This window comes from Manis pentadactyla, chromosome 12 (assembly GCF_030020395.1).
Source record: "Manis pentadactyla isolate mManPen7 chromosome 12, mManPen7.hap1, whole genome shotgun sequence".
Taxonomy (NCBI): Eukaryota; Metazoa; Chordata; class Mammalia; order Pholidota; family Manidae; genus Manis; species Manis pentadactyla.
Genome location: NC_080030.1, coordinates 66,306,891 through 66,329,313, shown reverse-complemented (window position 1 = coordinate 66,329,313; position 22,423 = coordinate 66,306,891). Strand labels below are relative to the sequence as shown.

Here is a 22,423-nt window from a genome sequence, read left to right as displayed (position 1 = left end):
CCTCCCAAAAACATATATACTTTTGAAAATACAACAAACACAACTAGCCCTAAAAGAGAGACCAGAAGACGCAGGACAGTGGCCAGACTGCAGCTACACCAGCGAGAACCCAGCGACTGGTGAAAGGGGTAAGATACAAGCCCCGGCCCTGCGGGACCCGAGCGCCCCAACCCCCAGCTCCTGGCGGGAGAAGAATAGGCAGAGCGGGAGGGAGACGGAGCCCAGGACTGCCGAACACCCAGCCCCAGCTATCCGGGCCAGAGCGCAGACACAGTATATGCCCAGGGGGCCCTGGATACTGGGAGAACAGGGAGTAAGACCTCTGAGCGGGTGCCGAAGCTGATGCCCCTGTGACAAAGAAAAGCGGGGGCTTTTTGAAAGTCTTAAAGGGACAGGGACTTAACAGCTTGACGGAAACAACCCAGGTCACAGTACAGCAGCTGGAAATTACAGGGAAAACCGGGTGCACTAACCCCCTGGGCAACAGCTCTGAGACCCCTCACGGAGGCAAACAGTCAAGCAGCCCCCCCATCCATCACCCCACCGGGCGCTGCGAAAGCAGAGAAGCAGCCTGAGACAAATTCCGCCCACAGAAAGGGAAATTTCTCCCTTCCGGCCAGGCAAGACACAAAGACCCACTCTACACGCAATTACCCAACACAAGCCACTAGGGGTCGCAGTTGCCCCAGTAAAGAAAGGCCAGTAGTAAGTGAAAATTTTGGCCCTCCCAGCTGACAGTCAATAGCACCTGTCAACATGAAAAGGCAAAAAAATATGATCCAGACAAGACTAACCCAGACAGCTTCGGCATCTGCTACATCTTCCCCTGAGAAGGAATCTGGGGAGATAGATTTAGCCAGTCTTCCTGAAAAAGAATTCAAAACAAAAGTCATAACCATGCTGATGGACTTGCAGAGAAATATGCAAGAACTAAGGAAGGAGAATTCAGAAATAAAACAAGCTCTGGAAGGACTTCAAAACAGAATGGACGAGATGCAAGAGACCATTAATGGACTAGAAAACAGAGAACAGGAACGCAGAGAAGCTGATGCAGAGAGAGATAAAAGGATCTCCAGGAATGAAAGAATTTTAAGAGAGCTGAGTGATCAATATAAAAGAAATAATATAAGAATCATAGGCATTCCAGAAGAAGTAGAGAGAGAAGAGGGGATAGAAAATGTCTTTGAAGAAATAATTGCTGAAAATTTCCCCAAACTAGGGGAAGAAATGGCCTCTCAGACCACAGAGGTACACAGAACTCCCATGACAAGGGATCCAAGGAGGGCAACACCAAGACACATAATAATTAAAATGGCAAAGATCAAAGACAAGGACAAAGTATTACAAGCAGCCAGAGAGAAAAAAAAGGTTACCTACAAAGGAAAACCCATCAGGCTATCATCAGACTTCTCAACAGAAACCCTACAGGCCAGAAGAGAATGGCATGATATACTTAATGCAATGAAACAGAAGGGCCTCGAACCAAGACTACTGTATCCAGCACGAATATCATTTAAATATGAAGGAGGGATTAAACAATTCCCAGACAAGCAAAAGTTGAGGGAATTTGCCTCCCACAAACCACCTCTACAGGGCATCCTACAGGGACTGCTCTAGATGGGAGCACTCCTAAAAAGAGCACAGAACAAAACACCCAACATATGAAGAAGGGAGGAGGAGGAATAAGAAGGGAGAGAAATAAAGAATCATCAGACTGTGTTTATAATAGCTCAACAAGCGAGTTAAGTTAGACAGTAAGATAGTAAAGAAGCTAACCCTAAACCTTTGGTAACCACAAACTTAAAGCCTGCAATGGCAATAAATTCATACCTTTCAATAATCACCCTAAATGTAAATGGACTGAATGCACCAATCAAAAGACACAGAGTAATAGAATGGATAAAAAAGCAAGATCCATCCATATGCTGCTTACAAGAGACTCACCTCAAACCCAAAGACGCGCACAGACTTAAAGTCAAGGGATGGAAAAAGATATTTCAAGCAAACAACAGAGAGAAGAAAGCAGGTGTTGCAATTCTGGTATCAGACAAAACAGACTTCAAAATAAAGAGAGTAACAAAAGACAAAGAAGGACATTACATAATGATAAAGGGCTCAGTCCATCAAGAGGATATAACCATTATAAATATATATGCACCCAATACAGGAGCACCAACATACCTGAAACAAATATTAACAGAACTAAAGGAGGAAATAGAATGCAATGCATTCATTCTAGGAGACTTCAACACACCACTCACTCCAAAGGACAGATCCACCAGACAGAAAATAAGTAAGGACACAGAGGCACTGAACAACACACTAGAACAGATGGACCTAATAGACATCTACAGAACTCTACATCCAAAAGCAACAGGATACACGTTCTTCTCAAGTGCACATGGAACATTCTCCAGAATAGACCACATACTAGGACACAAAAAGAGCCTCAGTAAATTCCAAAAGATTGAAATCCTACCAACCAACTTTTCAGACCACAAAGGCATTAAACTAGAAATAAACTGTTCAAAGAAAGCAAAAAGGCTCACAAACACATGGAGGCTAAACAACACGCTCCTAAATAATCAATGGATCAATGACCAAATCAAAATGGAGATCCAGCAATATATGGAAACAAATGACAACAACAACACTAAGCCCCAACTTCTGTGGGACGCAGCAAAAGCAGTCTTAAGAGGAAAGTATATAGCACTCCAAGCATATTTAAAAAAGGAAGAGCAATCCCAAATGAACGGTCTAATGTCACAACTATCAAAATTGGAAAAAGAAGAACAAATGAGGCCTAAGGTAGGCAGAAGGAGGGACATAATAAAGATCAGAGAAGAAATAAATAAAATTGAGAAGAATAAAACAATAGCAAAAATCAATGAAACCAAGAGCTGGTTCTTCGAGAAAATAAACAAAATAGATAAGCCTCTAGCCAGACTTATTAAGAGGAAAAGAGAGTCAACACAAATCAACAGTATCAGAAATGAGAAAGGAAAAATCACAACAGATCCCGCAGAAATACAAAGAATTATTAGAGACTACTATGAAAACCTATATGCTAACAAGCTGGGAAACCTAGGAGAAATGGACAACTTCCTAGAAAAATACAACCTTCCAAGACTGACCCAAAAAGAAACAGAAAATCTAAACAGACCAATTACCAGCAACGAAATTGAAGCGGTAATCAAAAAACTACCAAAGAACAAAACCCCCGGGCCAGATGGATTTACCTCGGAATTTTATCAGACATACAGGGAAGACATAATACCCATTCTCCTTAAAGTTTTCCAAGAAATAGAAGAGGAGGGGATACTCCCAAACTCATTCTATGAAGCTAACATCACCCTAATACCAAAACCAGGCAAAGACACCACCAAAAAAGAAAACTATAGACCAATATCCCTGATGAACGTAGACGCAAAAATACTCAACAAAATTTTAGCAAACCGAATTCAAAAATACATCAAAACCATCGTACACCATGACCAAGTGGGATTCATCCCAGGGATGCAAGGATGGCACAACATTCGAAAGTCCATCAATATCATCCACCACATCAACAAAAAGAAAGACAAAAACCACATGATCATCTCCATAGATGCTGAAAAAGCATTTGACAAAGTTCAACATCCATTCATGATAAAAACTCTCAGCAAAATGGGAATAGAGGGCAAGTACCTCAACATAATAAAGGCCATCTATGAAAAACCCACAGCCAACATTATATTGAATAGCGAGAAGCTGAAAGCATTTCCGCTGAGATCGGGAACTAGACAGGGATGCCCACTCTCCCCACTGTTATTTAACATTGTACTAGAGGTCCTAGCCACGGCAATCAGACAAAACAAAAAAATACAAGGAATCCAGATTGGCAAAGAAGAAGTCAAACTGTCACTATTTGCAGATGACATGATAATGTACATAAAAAACCCTAAAGACTCCACCCCAGAACTACTAGAACTGATATCGGAATACAGCAAAGTTGCAGGATACAAAATCAACACACAGAAATCTGTGGCTTTCCTATATACCAACAATGAACCAACAGAAAGAGAAATCAGGAAAACAACTCCATTCACAATTGCATCAAAAAAAATAAAATACCTAGGAATAAACCTAACCAAAGAAGTGAAAGACTTATATTCTGAAAACTACAAGTCACTCTTAAAAGAAATTAAAGGGGACACTAACAGATGGAAACGCATCCCATGCTCATGGCTAGGAAGAATTAATATCGTCAAAATGGCCATCCTGCCCAAAGCAATATACAGATTTGATGCAATCCCTATGAAACTACCAGCAACATTCTTCAATGAACTGGATCAAATAATTCAAAAATTCATATGGAACCACCAAAGACCCCGAATAGCCAAAGCAATCCTGAGAAAGAAGAATAAAGTAGGGGGGATCTCACTCCCCAACTTCAAGCTCTATTATAAAGCCATAGTAATCAAGACAATTTGGTACTGGCACAAGAACAGAGCCACAGACCAATGGAACAGACTAGAGAATCCAGACATTAACTCAGACATATATGGTCAATTAATATTTGATAAAGGAGCCATGGACATACAATGGCGAAATGACAGTCTCTTCAACAGATGGTGCTGGCAAAACTGGACAGCTACATGTAGGAGAATGAAACTGGACCATCGTCTAACCCCATATACAAAAGTAAACTCAAAATGGATCAAAGACCTGAATGTAAGTCATGAAACCATTAAACTCTTGGAAGAAAACATAGGCACAAACCTCTTAGACATAAACATGAGTGACCTCTTCTTGAACATATCTCCCCGGGCAAGGAAAACAACAGCAAAAATGAACAAGTGGGACTATATTAAGCTGAAAAGCTTCTGTACAGCAAAAGACACCATCAATAGAACAAAAAGAAACCCTACAGTATGGGAGAATATCTTTGAAAATGACACATCCGATAAAGGCTTGACGTCCAGAATATATAAAGAGCTCACACGCCTCAACAAACAAAAAACAAATAACCCAATTAAAAAATGGGCAAAGGAACTGAACAGACGGTTCTCCAAAAAAGAAATACAGATGGCCAACAGACACATGAAAAGATGCTCCACATCGCTAATTATCAGAGAAATGCAAATTAAAACTACAATGAGGTATCACCTCACACCAGTAAGGATGGCTGCCATCCAAAAGACAAACAACAACAAATGTTGGCGAGGCTGTGGAGAAAGGGGAACCCTCCTACACTGCTGGTGGGAATGTAAACTTGTTCAACCATTGTGGAAAGCAGTATGGAGGTACATCAAAATGCTCAAAACAGACTTACCATTTGACCCAGGAATTGCACTCCTAGGAATTTACCCTAAGAATGCAGCAATCAAGTATGAGAAAGATCAGTGCACCCCTATGTTTATCGCAGCACTATTTACAATAGCCAAGAATTGGAAGCAACCTAAATGTCCATCGATAGATGAATGGATAAAGAAGATGTGGTACATATACACAATGGAATACTACTCAGCCATAAGAAAAGGGCAAATCCAACCATTTGCAGCAACATGGATGGAGCTGGAGGGTATTTTGCTCTGTGAAACAAGCCAAGCAGAGAAAGAGAAATACCAAATGATTTCACTCATCTGTGGAATATAAGAACAAAGGAAAAACTGAAGGAACAAAACAGCAGCAGAATCACAGAACTCAAGAATGGACTAACAGGTACCAAAGGGAAAGGGACTGGGGAGGATGGGTGGGTAGGGAGGGATAAGGGGGGGAGAAGTAGGGGGGTATTAAGATTAGCATCCATAGCGGGGTGGGAGAAAGGGGAGGGCTGTACAACACAGAGAAGACAAGTAGTGATTCTACAACAGGTTGCTATGCTGACGGACAGTGACTGTAAAGGAGTATATAGGGGGGACCTGGTATAGGGGAGAGCCTAGTAAACAAAGTATTCGTCATGTAAGTGTAGATTAATGATTAAAAAAAAAAAATGCAGTTCCTATGTGGTGACCTCTAATGAGTTCTACACAATGATATAAAGGACATATAAAAGTTTAGGCAAAGGGTCTGTTTGTGTTTATACAGAGGATCAAAGCCTAATTTGGCTACCCCGAAAATGAACTAAGAAACGATATGAAAGAGAACTTCCAACATCTGCACTCTCTGGAAGACTCATGCCAGAAGATGATCATCAAAAAACCCCAACAAAGATCCACGCACTGCTACAGCTGTAGATGCACTCATCCCACCAGTTCCTGGACTTGCCATGGGAATGAGGAAGGAGATATCTAAGCTGGCCTGTGCATACAGTAAAACAACAAATTTGACTGGATCTATACTGTTGGAACTCAACCAAGAATTAGGAGAAGTGCAAATTGTAGCGCTCCAAAATCTTACAACTACAGACTATTTACTGTTAAAAGAACATATGGGATGTGAACAGTGCCCAGGAATGGGTTGTTTTAATTTGTCTGATTTTTCTCAAACTACTCAAATTCAGTTAGATAATAACCATCATATCATTGATAAGTTTTCACAAATGCCTAGGGTGCCTAACTGGTTTTCTTGGTTTCACTGGAGATGGCTGGTAATTACAGGTATGCTTTGGTTATGTAACTATACTCCTATTATGTTAATGTGTGTGCGCAATTTAAGTAGTAGCTTAAAATCTATACATGCTGAAGTTACTCTACAAGAAGATATGTCAAAGAAATAATCAATCTTCCCATGTTTTCTCCCGCCTGCTACTTCTATAGCTTTTCTTCTTTCTTCCTAATTACAACGAATTCTTAAATAGAATTCGTGCCTCATATCAAATTTACCGAGTATCATAACTCCTCCAAGTGGTAAAGATACCTCAAGACAAATGCTGGGCATGGAAGCCACAGGGCATAAATATGCAAAGAAATAAAAAGCTAACCATTTCAAACAATAAGGCTTCTCTCTCACTTACCAACTTAACATTTCCCTGTATGGCCCCGGAAGATGACTGGTTAGCCAGAGACGGGTAAGATTCCTCAAGGGAGGAACAACCTAAGACAGGCACAGTCGCAGGGGGGTCATCAGGTGAAAAATTGGGGATCAACAGAGGTGAGGCTTAGAACCTCACCCCCCCTGTTCTGAGAGAAATCTTCTGCATATGTGGATGTTTTATTGCCCTTGTCTAGCTTGGATTAACACATAGTCTACAGGCACACACCTGATCATCTACATTTGCTCTCTTACAACACTAAACTATGTTTTCTACCTTTATGTTGTATCTACCTACCACTTCAGCATCTTATTAAAAATAATAAAGAGAGAAATGTGGTATCCACATATAAATCAAGTATAAAAATCAAATGGGTATTCATATTTGAACTGACTGTTTATAGTTCATAATGCATGAGCAAAACCAAAAGTTTCTGTGATGACTGCCCTTGTACTGTTCACCATGTAACTTATTCACTATGTAAGAATTTGTTCTCCATGTAAGAACTTGTTTGTTATGCTTCAGAAGATTGGAGACTGACGAAAATTAGGCTTGGGGTGGATTAATGATTGTGCATTGAGCATTGACTCCCCTATACAGAATTTTATTGTTGTTAACAACCATTTGATCAATAAATATGAGAGATGCCCTAACAACAACCAAGAAAAAGTACACACTTCCAATTGTAAAATAAATAAGCAACCGGGATGTAATGTATAGCATAAGGAATATAGTCAAAATATTGTAACAACTTGGTATGGTGATAGTTGGTACTTAGAATTATCATGTATATAAATGTTGAATCACTGTGTTGTACACCTGAAACTAATGTAATGTAATACTGTGTGTCAACTACCCTTCAATAAAAAATAATTATCTAAAAAAAAAAAAAAAATTAAAAAGCTCTATACCCACTAAAGGATTATACTTTATGTGAATGTTTACCTAATCTGAAGAGTCAGCACCACATATTAATATAGAAATATGAGAGCAAAACCGTTTTAGGTTTGTGATTAACCAGTATTTTATTTTTCAAAAAGAAATAGACAAATACTGACATCTATGCTGAATAGACATATATTTTTAACTTTACTTTAAGATACTAGAGGCTGTGTTGGTAAGCCTGGTTTTAACTTTGACTTAAAGTATTTATGATACTTAAGAGAATTAAAATTAAATTTGTGTCTAAAAAACAGAGTTTATTCACTTGCAGTATAATTACTATTATTCATATTTTCATCCTCTTTCAGTTCAGTTTGTATATGATCACCTCATATAAACACTTATGCTCATCATTATCAGATGTGCAATGACCAAACTTTTATCTCTTTTACTATCTCAATTGCTTATTTGTTCATCAAAAACTTCAATGCAGTCTTCTCAATAAAGCATATTAAATAAGGTAATATTCAACAGATTTGCAACTCCTTTGGCTATAAAATGCCATGTTACGTAGATCCTGATATTAGTAAGCAATAATTAACTTTATTAGCAATACCACATATAAGCTCCATCACAGTCATTCATTTATAATCTTATTAAATGAACTTTCACCATCAGCCTTTGGGAATGTTGTAAGCAAAGACTTACATGTTCCCTTCCACCTAGCACATTGCTTGGCACATAGAAAACACTTGAAAAGGGTTTATTAAAAAATGTATCTGTTGAAGTGATAAAACATGTCAGTGTTCCAAAATAGTATCTAAGTATACACATTGTTGACCGTGGTGGAATCTTGAGGCTGCATGCTTTACTCTCACTCAGAATCCTAGGGTTATCCAGAAAACAAAATTTTCCTTTTCTCTTATACTGACCTCAGCTTTTTCCTCTGACATTCCCTTAGAAAATCTTCCTTCCCTATTTTGAAGATAATATCTAGAATTTCTCATCATATGTTAAAAATGTACATATTGTAAATTTTGATATTTAGAAGTAAAATGGCTACTTCCCTTTATAAAGCATGTTAATGGACTCTAAATACTATATTTTGGGACTCTTCATTATAAATTTAAAATATATGCCAACAAGCTTTCTATTAACATTTTGAGATTTTACATCTTTCCCTTATCTTTGAATTCATATTTTCATTCCACTTCTCTCACAAAATTTTACTCGTTATTTTTATCCTAGGAAATTGCTTTTCTTGATTACAACACCATGTTTCTCTAGAAAAAAAATACATACATTGAATTTTAGAAACTTTTTTCATATCCTATAAGAATCTAAATGTTAATATCTTATACATTTTTATAAAAAATTATTAAACCTGAAAAGTAAAATTTTACTAGAAAGATATCTCTTTCGGAGATGCATTAAACTTTAAAGAGTTCATGTACCTGTGGATATATATGATTTACATCTAGAATTAGATGGGATTCAGCAACAAATATAACCCTACCATTTACTTTTAAAGATAGAAATGTTGAGAAGCACACATATGCCTTATGCATAGACAGGTATGTAGATCTACACACACACTCAGATGACAATTTTATTATGGTAATGTTCTTTAATTTTTTTTCTCTAAGAAATGTTAAAATGACATAGAGACTCAACAAAAAATTTGTTTTCAATGATCTCTCAGTTGAGTAATTGATTGATGCCACCTTCACTTTTATAGGAAACAAAGATTTCCACACGATTTGCAAAAGATTTGTTACTCTATCCTGATTGTCCACTTTCTGAATTTCTTCAAGGAAACATTTTATCAGACTTCCCAAATGACTAATAGATATTTCTACAACTCTCACTTAGAAGTACCTTTTGCAATCAATATATTCACAAAGGGTAGAGAAAAATAAAAATTTAGAATGTCATTATTAGGAGTACAATGATAATTGCCTTACATGTTTTTCGATGTATTTTTTGCTTTAGGGAAATTTCATCTAAACTTTGAAGCTGCTGCTCTTTTCACTTATGGAAAATGTTTGCCATGGTAACTAATGGGCAGGGCCAGCCTTTCTTTTCAAACTCCTTAACAAAGCAAAATTTACTTTCTTTCAAAAAAAAATGTAATTTTGTTTGGCTATTCGTTTGTGTTTTAAGGAAATTAAGAAAGAATGAATTTTGCAACATACCTAGGAGATGTTTTATTAAAAGTACATGGAAAGGTGAAAAAGATGTGGATTTAATATAATAAATGCATTTAAAAAAGAAGTTATAAAAATAAGACAAACCCATATTCTATTGCACATTATTTTTATGTACTAATGTCATATAATATATAGGCAAAATGTTGAGTTGTTTATGAAGTTAGGCGCGTGATAAAATGTTTGGAGTTCCTGAAATATATGTGCAAAAGGATATCAAATGGGAATAAACAAATATTTTCAAATATAAAAGAAATAACAATAATTTTGTTAACTATTATGATAAAATTATCTAATGCATTAAGTGAAAGAGATATATACTCATTATACACATTTACATGTGTGTGTGTATATATATAAATCCAGCAGGTAGCATATAGTTTTATATTTTTATTAATAGGAGGTAGAAAACTAAATATAAATAACATGCAATAAATACATGGAATTTACGCATATATACATACATATATTCAAACACACATACACATACATTGTGAATTGGTTGAAAAAATAGTGTATTTAATTTTTTGCTATAGGAGGTACAAAATATTAAACTTTTTTTCCACCTTTTTTTAAATTAAGGTATCATTGATATACACTCTTACGAAGGTTTCACAAGAAAAACAATGTGGTTATTACATTCACCTTTAAATCATCCCCCCATACCCCATTGCAGTCACTGTCCATCAAGATGGCACAGAGTCCCTATTTGTCTTCTCTGAGCTACACTGTCTTCCTTGTGACCCCACACACACCATGTGCACCAATCATGACATCCCACAATCCCCTTCTCCCTCCCTCCCCACACGTCGTCCCCCACCCCTCCCTTTGGTAACCACTAGTCCATTCTTGGAGTCTGTGAGTCTGCTGCTATTCTGTTTGTTCAGTTTTGCTTCATTGTTATACTCCACAAATGAGGGAAATAATTTGGTATTTGTCTTTCTCTGTCTGACTTATTTCACTGAGCATAATACCCTCTAGCTCCAACCATGTTGTTGCAAATGGTAGAATTTGTTTTTTTCTTAAGGCTGAATAGCATTCCATTGTATATATGTACCACCTCTTCTTTCTCCATTCATCTACTGATGGACACTTAGGTTGCTTTCATATCTTGGCTATTGTAAATACTGCTGCAATAAACATAGCGGTGCATATGTCTTTTCGAATTTGAGAAATTGTTTTCTTTGGGTAAATTCCTAGGAGCAGAATTCCCAGGTCAAATAATATTTCTATTTTTAGTTTTTTTTAAGGAACCTCCATATTGCTTTCAACAATGGTTGAACTAATTTACATTCCCACCAGCAGTGAAGGACAGTTACCCTTTCTCCACATTCTCAAGAGTATTTCGTGTTCCTAGTCTTTTCTATGTTGGCCATCCTAACTGTTGTGAAGTGGTATCTCATTGTGGTTTTAATTTGCATTTCCCTGATAATTAGCGATATGGAGCATCTTTTCATGTGTCTGTTGACCATCTGAATTTATTCTTTGGAGAAGTGTCTGTTCATATCCTCTGCCCATTTTTTAATAGGGTTATTAGCTCTTTGGGTGTTGAGACATGTGAGTTCTTTATATATTTTGGATGTTAACCCCTTGTTGGATATGTCATTTACAAATATATTCTCCCATACTGTAGGATGCCTTTTTGTTCTGTTGATGATATCCTTTGCTGTACAGAAAACTTTTAGCATGATATAGTCCCATTTGTTCATTTTTTATTTTGTTTCCCTTGCCTGAGGAGATGCTTTCAGGAAAAATTTGCTCATGTTTATATTCAAGAGATTTTTGCCTATGTTTCCTTCTAAAAGTTTTATGGTTTCATGACTTACATTCAGGTCTTTGATCCATTTTGAGTTTACTTTTGTGTATGTGGTTAGACAATAATCCAATTTCTTCTCTTGCATGTAGCTGTCCAATTTTGCCAACACCAGTTGTTGAAAGAGGCTGTCATTTCCCTATTGTATATCCATGGCTTTTTTGTCATATATTAATTGGCCATACGTGGTTGGGTTTACGTGAGGGCTCTCTAGTCTGTTCCATTGGTCTATGGGTCTGTTCTTGTGCCAGTACCAAATTGTCTTGATTACTGTGGCTTTGTAGTAGAGCTTGAAGTCAGAGAGCGTAATACCCTGTGATTAATTTTTCCTTCTTAGGATTGCTTAGCCTATTTGTGGTCTTTTGTGGTTCCATATGAATTTTAGAACTATTTGCTCTAGTTCTTTGAAGAATGCTGTTGGTATTTTGATAGGGATTGCATTGGATCTGTAGGGTGGCCATTTTGACAATATATCCATGAGCACGGGTTGTATTCCCATTTACTGGTATCTTCTTTAATTTCTCTTAAGAGTGTCCTGTAGTTATCAGGGTACAGGTCTTTCACTTCCTTGGTTAGGTTTAGTCCTACGTATTTCATTCTTTTTGATGCAATTGTGAATGGAATTGTTTTCATGATTTCTCTTTCTGCTAGTTCATCATTAGTGTATAGGAATGCAACAGATTTCTGTGTATTAATTTTGTATCCCACAACTTTGCTGAATTCAGATATTAGATCCAATAGTTTGGGAGTGGATTCTTCAGGGTTTTTTATGTACAATACTATGTCATCTGCAAACTGGGACAGTTTGACTTCTTCCTTGCCAATCTGAATGCCTTTTATTTCTTTGTGTCATCTGATTGCCATGGCTAGGACCTCCAGAACTATGTTGAATACAAGTGGAGAGAGTGGGCATCCTTGACTTCCTCTCGATCATAAAGGAAAAGCTTTCAGCTTCTCACTGTTAAGTATGATGTTGGCTGTGGGTTTGTCATATATGGCCTTTATTATGTTGAGGTACTTGCCCTCTATAGCCATTTTGATGAGTGTTTTTATCATGAATGGATGTTGAATTTTGTCAAATGCTTTTTCAGCATCTATGGAGATGATCATGTGGGTTTTGTCCTTATTTTTATTGATGTGGTGGATGATGTTGATGAATTTTCAAATGTTGTGCCATCTTTGTATCCCTGGAATAAATCCTACTTGATCATGATGTATGATCCTTTTGGTGTATTTTTGAATTTGGTTTGCTAATATTATGTTGAGTATTTTTGCATCTATGTTCATCATGGATATTGTTTAATAATTTTCTTTTTTTTGTGTGCCTTTGCCTGGTTTTGGTATTAGAGTGATGCTGGCCTCATAGAATGAGTTTGGAACTATCCCCTCTTCTTCTACTCTTTGGAAAACTTTAAGGAGGATGGGTATTATGTCCACTAAATGTTTGATGAAATTCAGCAGTGAAACCATCTGGTCCAGGGGTTTTGTTTTTAGGTAGTTTTTTGTTTACCAGTTCTATTTCATTGCTGGTAATTGGTCCATTCAGATTTCTTTTTCTTCCTGGGTCAGCCTTGTAAGGTTGAATTTTTCTAGAAAGTTGTCCATTTCTTCTAGGTTATCCAGTTTGTTAGCATTTAATTTTTCATAGTGTTCTCTCATAATTCTTTGTATTTCTGTGGTATCTGTAGTGATTTTTTCCTTTCTCATTTCTGATTCTGTTTATTTGTGCAGACTCTCTTTTTTTTCTTGGTAAGTCTGGCTAGGGATTTATCTACTTTGTTTATTTTCTTGAAGAACCAACTTCTCCTTTCAAAGATTCTATTGTTTTATTCTTCCAGATTTTATTTATTTCTGCAATAATCTTCATTATGTCCCTCCTTCTACTGACTTTGGGCCTCATTTATTCTTCTTTTTCTAGTTTGGTTAATTGTGAATTTAGACTGTTCATTTGGGATTGTTCTTTCCTGAGGTAGGCCTATATTGCAATATACTTCCCTCTGAACATAGTGTTCACTGCATCCCACAGATTTTGCAATGTTGAATTATTGTTGTCATTTGTCTCCATATATTGCTTGATCTCTGTTTTTATTTGGTCATTAATCCATTAGTTATTTAGGAGCATATTGTTAAGCCTCCGTGTGTTTGTGGGATTTTTCATTTTCTTTGTGTAATTTATTTCTAGTTTCATACCTTTGTGGTCTGAGAAACTGGTACAATTTCAATCTTTTTTAATTTACTGAGGCTCTTTTTGTGGCCTAGTATATGATCTATGCTTGAAAATGTTCCATGTGCACTTGAGAAGAATTTGTATCCTGATGCTTTTGGATGGAGTGTTCTGTAGATGTCCATTAGGTCCATCTGTTCTAATACATTCTTCAGTACCTCTGTCTCCTTATTTATTTCCTGTCTTGTTTATCTGTCCTTTGGAGTGAGTGGTGTGTTGAAGTCTCCTAAAATGAATGCATTGCATTCTATTTCTCCCTTTAATTCTGTCAGTATTTGTTCCACATATGTAGGTGATCCTGTGTTGGGTGCACAGATATTTATAATAGTTATATCCTCTTGTTGGACTGACCACTTTATGATTATGTAATGTGCTTCTTTGTCTCTTGTGACTTTCTTTGTTTTGAAGTCTATTTTGTCTGATACAAGTACTGCAACTTCTGCTTTTCTCTCCCTATTAGTTGCATGAAATATGTTTTTCCATCCCTTAACTTTCAGTCTGTGTATGTCTTTGGGTTTGAAGTGAGTCTCTTGTAAGCAGCATATAGATGGGTCATTTTTTTTGTCCATTCATTGACTCTATATCTTTTGATCTGTACATTCAAACCATTTACAATTAGGGTGATTATCGATAGATATGTACTTATTGCCATTACAGGCCTTAGAGTCATGGTTACCAAGGGTTCAAGGGTAATTCCCTTACTATCTAACAGTCTAATTTAACTCAGTATACTATTACAAACGCAACCTAAAGGTTCTTTTTTTCCCTCCTTTTTCTTCCTCCTCCATTATTTATATATTAGGTATCATGTTCTGTACTCTTTGTTTGTCCCTTGATTGACTTTGTGGTAGTTGATTTGATTTTGCCTCTGCTTAGTAATTAATTGTTCTACTTTCTTTACTGTGACTTTATTTCCCCTGATGATAGCTATTTAGCCTTAGGAACACTTCCATCTATAGCAGTCTCTCCAAAATGATCTGTAGAAGTGGTTTGTAGGAGGTAAATTATCTCAGCTTTTGTTTAACTGAAAATTGTTTAATCACTCCTTCAAATTTAAATGATAATCTTTCCGGGTAGAGTATTCTTGGTTCAAGGCCCTTCTGTTCCATTGCCTTAAATACATCTTGCCTCTCCCTTCTGTCCTGTAAGGTTTCTGTTGAGAAGTCTGATGATAGCCTGATGGGTTTTCCTTTGTAAGTGATCTTTTTTCTCTCTGTAGCTCCTTTTAAAAGTCTGACCTTATCCTTGATCTTTGCCATTTTAATTTTATGTGTCTTGGTATTGTCTTCCTTGGGTCCCTTGTTTTGGGAGATCCATGCACATCCATAGCCTGTGAGACTATCTTCTTCCCTAGATTCGGGAAATTTTCAGCAATTACCTCCTCAAAGACACTTTGTCTCCCTTTTTCTCTCTCTTCTTCCTCTGGTACTCCTGTAAGGCGAATATTGTTCCGTTTGGATTGGTCACACAGTTCTCTCAATATTTGTTCATTCTTAGTGATCCTTTTTTCTCTCTGTGCTTCAGCTTCTTTGTATTCCTCTTCTATAATTTTTATCCCATTTGCCCTCTCTTCTACTACATCTAATCTGCTTTTAAACCCCTCCATTGTATGTTTCATTTCAGATATGGAATTTCTTAAGGATTGAATCTCCATCCTAAATTCGACCCTGAGTTCTTGAATATTTTTCTGTACCTCCATGAGCATATTTATGATTTTTATTTTGAACTCTCTTTCAAGAAGTTTGGTGAGTTCAGTTTCATTTGCCCTTTTTCTGGTGTTTCTGAGATTTTTGTTTGACCAGATTCCTTTGACATTTCATATTTGTATGTGGAGCTATATAGTGACCATAAGCTCTAGTCTTTGGAGCTTCTCAGCCCCTGGAGTGACGGAGTGACGGTGTGATGTCTTGGGTTGCATGGTAGTGGTGTTGGTGCCTGCGGGGGAGGAAAGAGCTCTTTACTGCTTTTCAGCTGCAGTGCCTGTCTCCACTCTCAGAACCAGTGGGCTGAGCACACAGGTGTAAGCCTCTGTGATTTGTGTCTGTAGCTGCTATAGGCAAGGCCTCCCTCTAGCTGGCCTGTCAACAGGGCAGGGACTGTGGGTTTGTGAGCTAGTTCCAGGAGGCCAGGAGGAAGGTGAAGCAGGCTGTGTATCACATTAGGAGCCCCGGAGCTGAGCAGCCAGCCAGGGGGATGGAGCACCTGAAGCTCCTGAAAGTTCCCAATCTGTTGTGCATAGAGCACCCAGACAACTTTGTCCACCTATCCCTTCTCCCATGCAGCAAGCTCCATGCACACCCTGTCCCTTCAGCAGTCCTCTTGCTGCTAGGAAGTTTCTCAGACAGCCTACCTTTCCTTTGTCCCAGAGCAGCCAGCCAGATTTGGATCCCTGTCTGCCACAAATGGCTGGAATTTCTCCAAGTATTCCTCCTATCTTAGCTTTCCAACCCCACTAATCTCCAAAGCAGAATGCAATATAGGTTTGTGCTCCAAAAGCAGATCTCCAGGGCTGGGTGTTCAGGAATCTTAGGCTTTCACCCCCTCTCTGCTCCATTTCTCTTCCTCCTGCCGGTGAGCTGGGGTGCAGAAAGGACTTGGGTCCTGCTGGATCAAGGCTTTGGTACATTACCCTGTTTTGTGAGGTCTTCTCTTTTCTCCGGGTGTATGCCAGTTGCCTTCTTTACTGTTGCTCTTTTAGGACTGGTTGTATTAACTGTATTTTCATATTATACGTGGTTTTGGGAGGAGTTCTCTGTCTCACCTCTCATGCCGCCATCTTTAATCTCCAGCAGTCAATATTAAACATTTTTAATTAGATGAAATAGGAAAAAGTCCATTTACAATTAATCAAATATTTCATATATAAAAGGTAGGTTTTAAGTTCCTTTTTGAGCAACACAGAATTAATCTGAAAGAAATCACAGATATGCGGCATCGGCATCCATGTGTTCACTGAATGCATCTATAAAAGTTCGGTTATCTCAGAGAATATTCCAGTTATTTTTAAAAGAATCAGTGTCGCTGACCTGCCTTGTTTGGGTTGAAGCTTTCTTTCAAGGCAATGACACTTCCTTGGAACAAGTATTGAGAATATCTGAAAAGAATTGCTCACATCTAAATTTTTAAAAGCCATTTGAGCTTCCAGTATTTCCTATTGACACTCTTTTTGCTTTGCTCTCATGGGACTCTCCCTCAACAGCAATGCACTCTTGCACATTATTCAGCTAACATTAAATGAAACTTTTCATTGCTCCAATCTCCCCACTCTACCATATCTCTAACTTTAGAGTAACCCCTCAACACAGAACACCTGCATATCAAAACCATGCTTCTCCTTCAGTATGCAGGACAGGGCAGGAAGGCTTCTTGGTCTTTTTGGTGGCATTTGAGCAATTTCAGTATCAGGGGAAGGGTATTTCTTTATCTCATAAAATAGAAGCAGTACTATTATCTTCTTGGGTATGTTCTCAGGCAGATCAATTTTATTGTTCCAGGAAATATGTTTTACTGTGGCATGTGGTTTTCATAGTTACAAGTTTTTAACAACTGTATAATACAAATATAATATTGTATAATGATTCCATGCCTTGGACCCTCATCATGGAGTATTTGGTAATGAATAATAGAATTTAACATTTAAAATTTTTGACAGGCTGAAAATTAAATATGCATAAAGAATATAAAGACACTAGGTACTACATCTAATACCCTTAAAGTATATTTATATATAACAACATAAGCCACAGACTAGCAGATTCAAAAAATTCATCCATATTAATAACCTACTTAATAATCAATCCTGCAACCCTGAGATTTTGACTGGACCATTATTCCACATCAAATTAGAACTGCAAACTCCACCCATAAATAGCAAGATAGTTGAATTTTTATTTTAGTGAAAAATAGCAGTAACTAGACAAATGAAACTAACATTTTAAGTGCATTTCAATAAAATGCTTCAAATAGATATAGGGCTGTAAAAAAAATAATGCAATCGCCTGACAACTTAGTTAATACAAAATGGCTAAATATTATTGAATATATATGAATGGCAAAGAGTATTAAAGAAAAAATGAATAAAGATTCATTTAGATGGGTAAAAAATCAAGTGATTTAACCGGCTATCATTCTAGATCACTAAAATACTTTTTAAATCACAATTTTTAAATACAAAAATGTACAAAATAGCTATCATAAAATACAGATAAGCTCATAGCATCTTTTTCCTAATATTAATATTAAAAATATAATTTTAATAGCCAGAAATGTTTTGCAAAATGTTACATACTGCTTTACAACTCTCATTGTCTCTATGACTCTACAAAAAAAGAGAGCTTATAAATTTAAAAAATACTAATTGTAATAAAACATATTTCCTTTACTACATTTCAAATAACATTTGTTATTATATGTCTTCTATACCTAAGGTAAGGTGTATAAGATGTTTTCTTAAATATTCATTTTCTCATGTAACTGTGAATAATATCATTAAGAAAATATATTCAGGTGATTTTAAGATTTTAAGTATATGGTTTTAAACACATATATTCCTTAGGGGCTAGCATTACGGACATTTTTACAATATCTTAAACAAATTACTGAATCATTTTTCTGTTGATTTAATGAAATAAGGCAATAATTTAAGAAATAATGACTACACAGCTTTGTATGGATTTGCAATTCATGCTTACCTTTACATGAAACTTAGTTTTAAAATAATCTCATGGGGAAAACCAAATTAAAAGGGAAGAACATATTCTTTATTAAGTACTAGATATTGAATTGTGGAGAACATTGTCATATGATATTCTTATAGAATTATTTAAAGTATAAGTAAGAAAACATTTGTTTCCCCCCCTCCCATTTGTAAGAAATACATACCCAGCTGTTATTTCCAGATAGTGACTGGTAATGTATCAGCTTAAACTTTGACTATCTTGTAGGCACTATTCATTGGTGATCAGCTATAAAAAGACTGTTTCTGACCTCAAGACGTTTGTAAACTAATCTAGACTCTGAATTTGGATTTGGTGGATGAAGTAGATCTTGAGTTCTTGAGTTCCCATTCTGGATTTGTGAGTCAGGAAGCCCATCCTTTCTCCTCTCAAGAGATTCACAACACTTCCATTTCTGGATGTCTCTCCCACATTTCAGTTCCACCAGTTTGGCTTTCTTTTGTTCGCTAGTTACAAATTCAGATTCTCTAAATTAACATACACTAAGTGCATTTTGCCCCAGATAGTGAGATGATCATCTGCTTAAGCAAGGCGGAAGCTCTAAATTTGGATCCTACTGTTGGCATCTACATATGTCTGGGGAAACGTGAAGCAGAAGCCAGAAAGTTTTCCTCTGGAGTCAATACTCCCAAGTGCCTTTGCTAAACATGTACGGCAATAATTAAAGTCCCAAAATTCTATCAAGTCTGGTTTTAGTACTGGCTATTTTTTTCTCACATCAGATATATCAGGATGGTATCCCTTGCCCTCTATTGTCTCTTCCAGGAATAATTTCTACACCTTGCTGTAACAATCCCTGCCTCTCTGAAGCTCTTGCTCAATAGCTATACACCTTTTTCTTAGCCATACTGCTCCTATCTTTTGAATTTGTGGTCATCCCACTTGGTCATGGAAGACCTTAGCTTTCATGTTCAGAATCCCTCTGCACCACATTCAAGCCCACCTACGTGACTACTCCTTTGGGGTGATACATGATAAGCCTGTGTCTCCAAGATTATTATCTTCCACATTATCTCAGCCACCCTGTCCCATAGTTATCACCTAAAAATGAAAACTAATACTGACAATAAAATAAGAATAAAATGAATACAAACTTTAACATAATCTAATCATTAAACAAACACTTTACATTAAAAATAAATTAAGGTTACAATTCAAGTAAAATATATTTGAGTCATGCTAAAAATAAACATTACCATAAGAGAAAAATAGGGTTTTTTTTTTAAGTGAAAACAACCAACCTTTCTTTTTCAAGGGAGGTTCCTCTATTTCTCCTAAACCAAGACAAAAACAGCAAATTAGAACAACTTTTAGCATAGCATAACATTGCCTTTCTATTTCCCCATTTCCTTTTGTTCATTTTAAAAACCATCTATTAGTTTTGACAATGGTAGTCCTTATATTATAGTTTTTAAGTACAGACTTTGTTTACACACATTTATTTGAGGTAGTTTCACTTTTATGAGTTCAATAAAATTGTGGCAGTGATCCAAATTATATATTAGAGTTCATCTACCATGTTTGTTTCATTTCTCTATTGTTCTTCTGGACCTCCCACTGGGGCTAAACAAATACAAATTCACACAAAGTCATGGAAAAGACTAAATTAATAAGTGCTTTCCGGGTAGCCAAGGCTGAATACATGATTTCTGATGACTAAGGCTGGCCCTAAGTCTCCTAAAAGAGAGAATCACAGTGCTTTGTTCTTTTCACATCTACTCCATAGCAGTTTGAGTTTTGTTTGAGTTTATTTCCTTTTGTTCATTTGCATATATGGAGGTTTGCTGAATCATGTGTGACATTTAGTATATGTCTCTCCATCTCATACCTCCATTTGGTTCAATAAGTTTACTTTTGATTATGATTTTAGAAAGATTGCTTTCTGCTATTTGACTGTGAATATGACTTATGCATACCAAATGTATATTCAGTTTTACTATTGTTATTTCAATATGTCTAAGGATAAACTTGAGAAATAGCCGTTTTTTTTCCCAAAGAAGCATAAATGTGAATTTCTACTGTGGGTTTGTAGTAGAGTATGATAAGATTGTCTCTGCTGTAATGGTAGCATTTAATTTTGACATATTTGCTATAATGGCTAATAAGCTGTAAGATGAAAGACAAATAGAAGCCAGTTTACTGAGTTGGCAGCCTGTTTAATAGGCTATTAGCACTCAGAAATCTATCCATTTTGGTTTAGCCTGACCCAAGTGCTCATTTGTTCTTCAACTTAAGCAGACCACTGTAATGCATATCTCTAATATTGGTCCTAGCAGTTGGATATGTCTCTATGCACTTTGTACCTTCATCAGTGTCCTCGTCCCCATCCTCATCATCTTCATCACCCTCAGACGAGATGATGTCAGACAACAAAGTAAAGAAGCCATAGACCCAGTCTGTAGTTTCCTCCACAGCATCATGTACAAGTTTTAGAGGATCTGAGCCCATCTTGGAAATAGAGCTTGCTAAAAGTAATTGAAAACAAAAGAAAAATGTCACAATCATTCCCAAAGAAACTAACAGAAGCCATTTTTCCTGATTTGTTCTTTTGACACTGTAAATATGTTAATTTCATGAATTTATCTCTCAGCCAACTATTTTTGTTTTGCTCAGAAATAGAAACTACATTTTGTCATAGTATGCCATGCATTCAATTAGAAAGAACTTATTGGATACCTATGGTACCAAACACTAATAGGTTACCAAGAAAGTAATTGCCCTGGAGAAGTTAATAATCTTAATAAGAGTTCAATATAGGGAAAGATTAGGGATGAGTTAAAATAATATATACTTCTTTTATTCAAACAACAATATAAACTCTAAGTTATGGATGCTTTTATGAGCAGAAGAAATCACTGTTGGCCCATAGTGTACTGGAAAGGTCATGGAGAAGATGGCTCTGTAAACTTTCAGATGAACAGTAATTTCCAAATTGACTTAAGTAACCGGGACTAAAGTAAGACTGATAGGGCCATTTATTATAATTTGTGATGTAACTGGAAAAATCTGAAAACATTAAGGTAGTAATTATATCAAGTTCCAGTGATATTCAATTGGTTTACCCTTGTTAGACATCTCAGTATTTAAAATGTATTTGAATTTCTTCAGTAGCTTCAATGAATAGGATTTAGAAATTTGGGGTCTATAAATTTTCCTTTTTTTAAATCCTGAGATATAAACTATTAGTAAAATGAGAAATTAAATAATAAAAATGCAAGTAAGAAAACATTCTAGGGATTCCTAAAATATTCTCATTCTATATGAAAGTTGCCGTGATGGGGCAAGGGCAACCTTTAAGATCTGATTGAAGAGGTGGTCTATCTAGATACATGGTGTAAGTCGTACCTAATTTTTCATCAATTTGCAAGTAAATTTTAGATTTATGTTTTCCCTATTTTTGAAATCTATTTTAGCTTTTCAGGAATTCTTCTCCCTTTGACATCTGAAGGGTCTAGAATTATACCAACATATTACATTTTCTAAAGGTTAAGTACTCTAAAATTAGACATTTATTCTGACTGAAATAAGAAGTCATTGGAAGGTTTGAGCACAGGAATGAAGTGATTTGACTTAACGTAACTTCATTTGCTGTGCTGAAGATTTAAA

At 36.4% G+C, this 22,423-nt stretch overlaps 1 protein-coding gene across 7 annotated transcripts in view; it reads right to left on the bottom strand.

The window, feature by feature from the left end:
• TRDN (triadin) overlaps positions 1-22,423 on the bottom strand; it is a 377,090-nt gene that overhangs the window by 287,655 nt on the left and 67,012 nt on the right. For all 7 annotated transcript variants that reach the window (XM_057489292.1, XM_057489293.1, XM_057489294.1 and 4 more), the window contains exons 3-4: positions 21,121-21,282; positions 20,059-20,091 (exon numbers count right to left, since the gene is read on the bottom strand). In XM_057489292.1, coding sequence (XP_057345275.1) covers positions 20,059-20,091; positions 21,121-21,282 — 195 coding nt within the window. The remainder of the gene's footprint in view (positions 1-20,058; positions 20,092-21,120; positions 21,283-22,423) is intronic.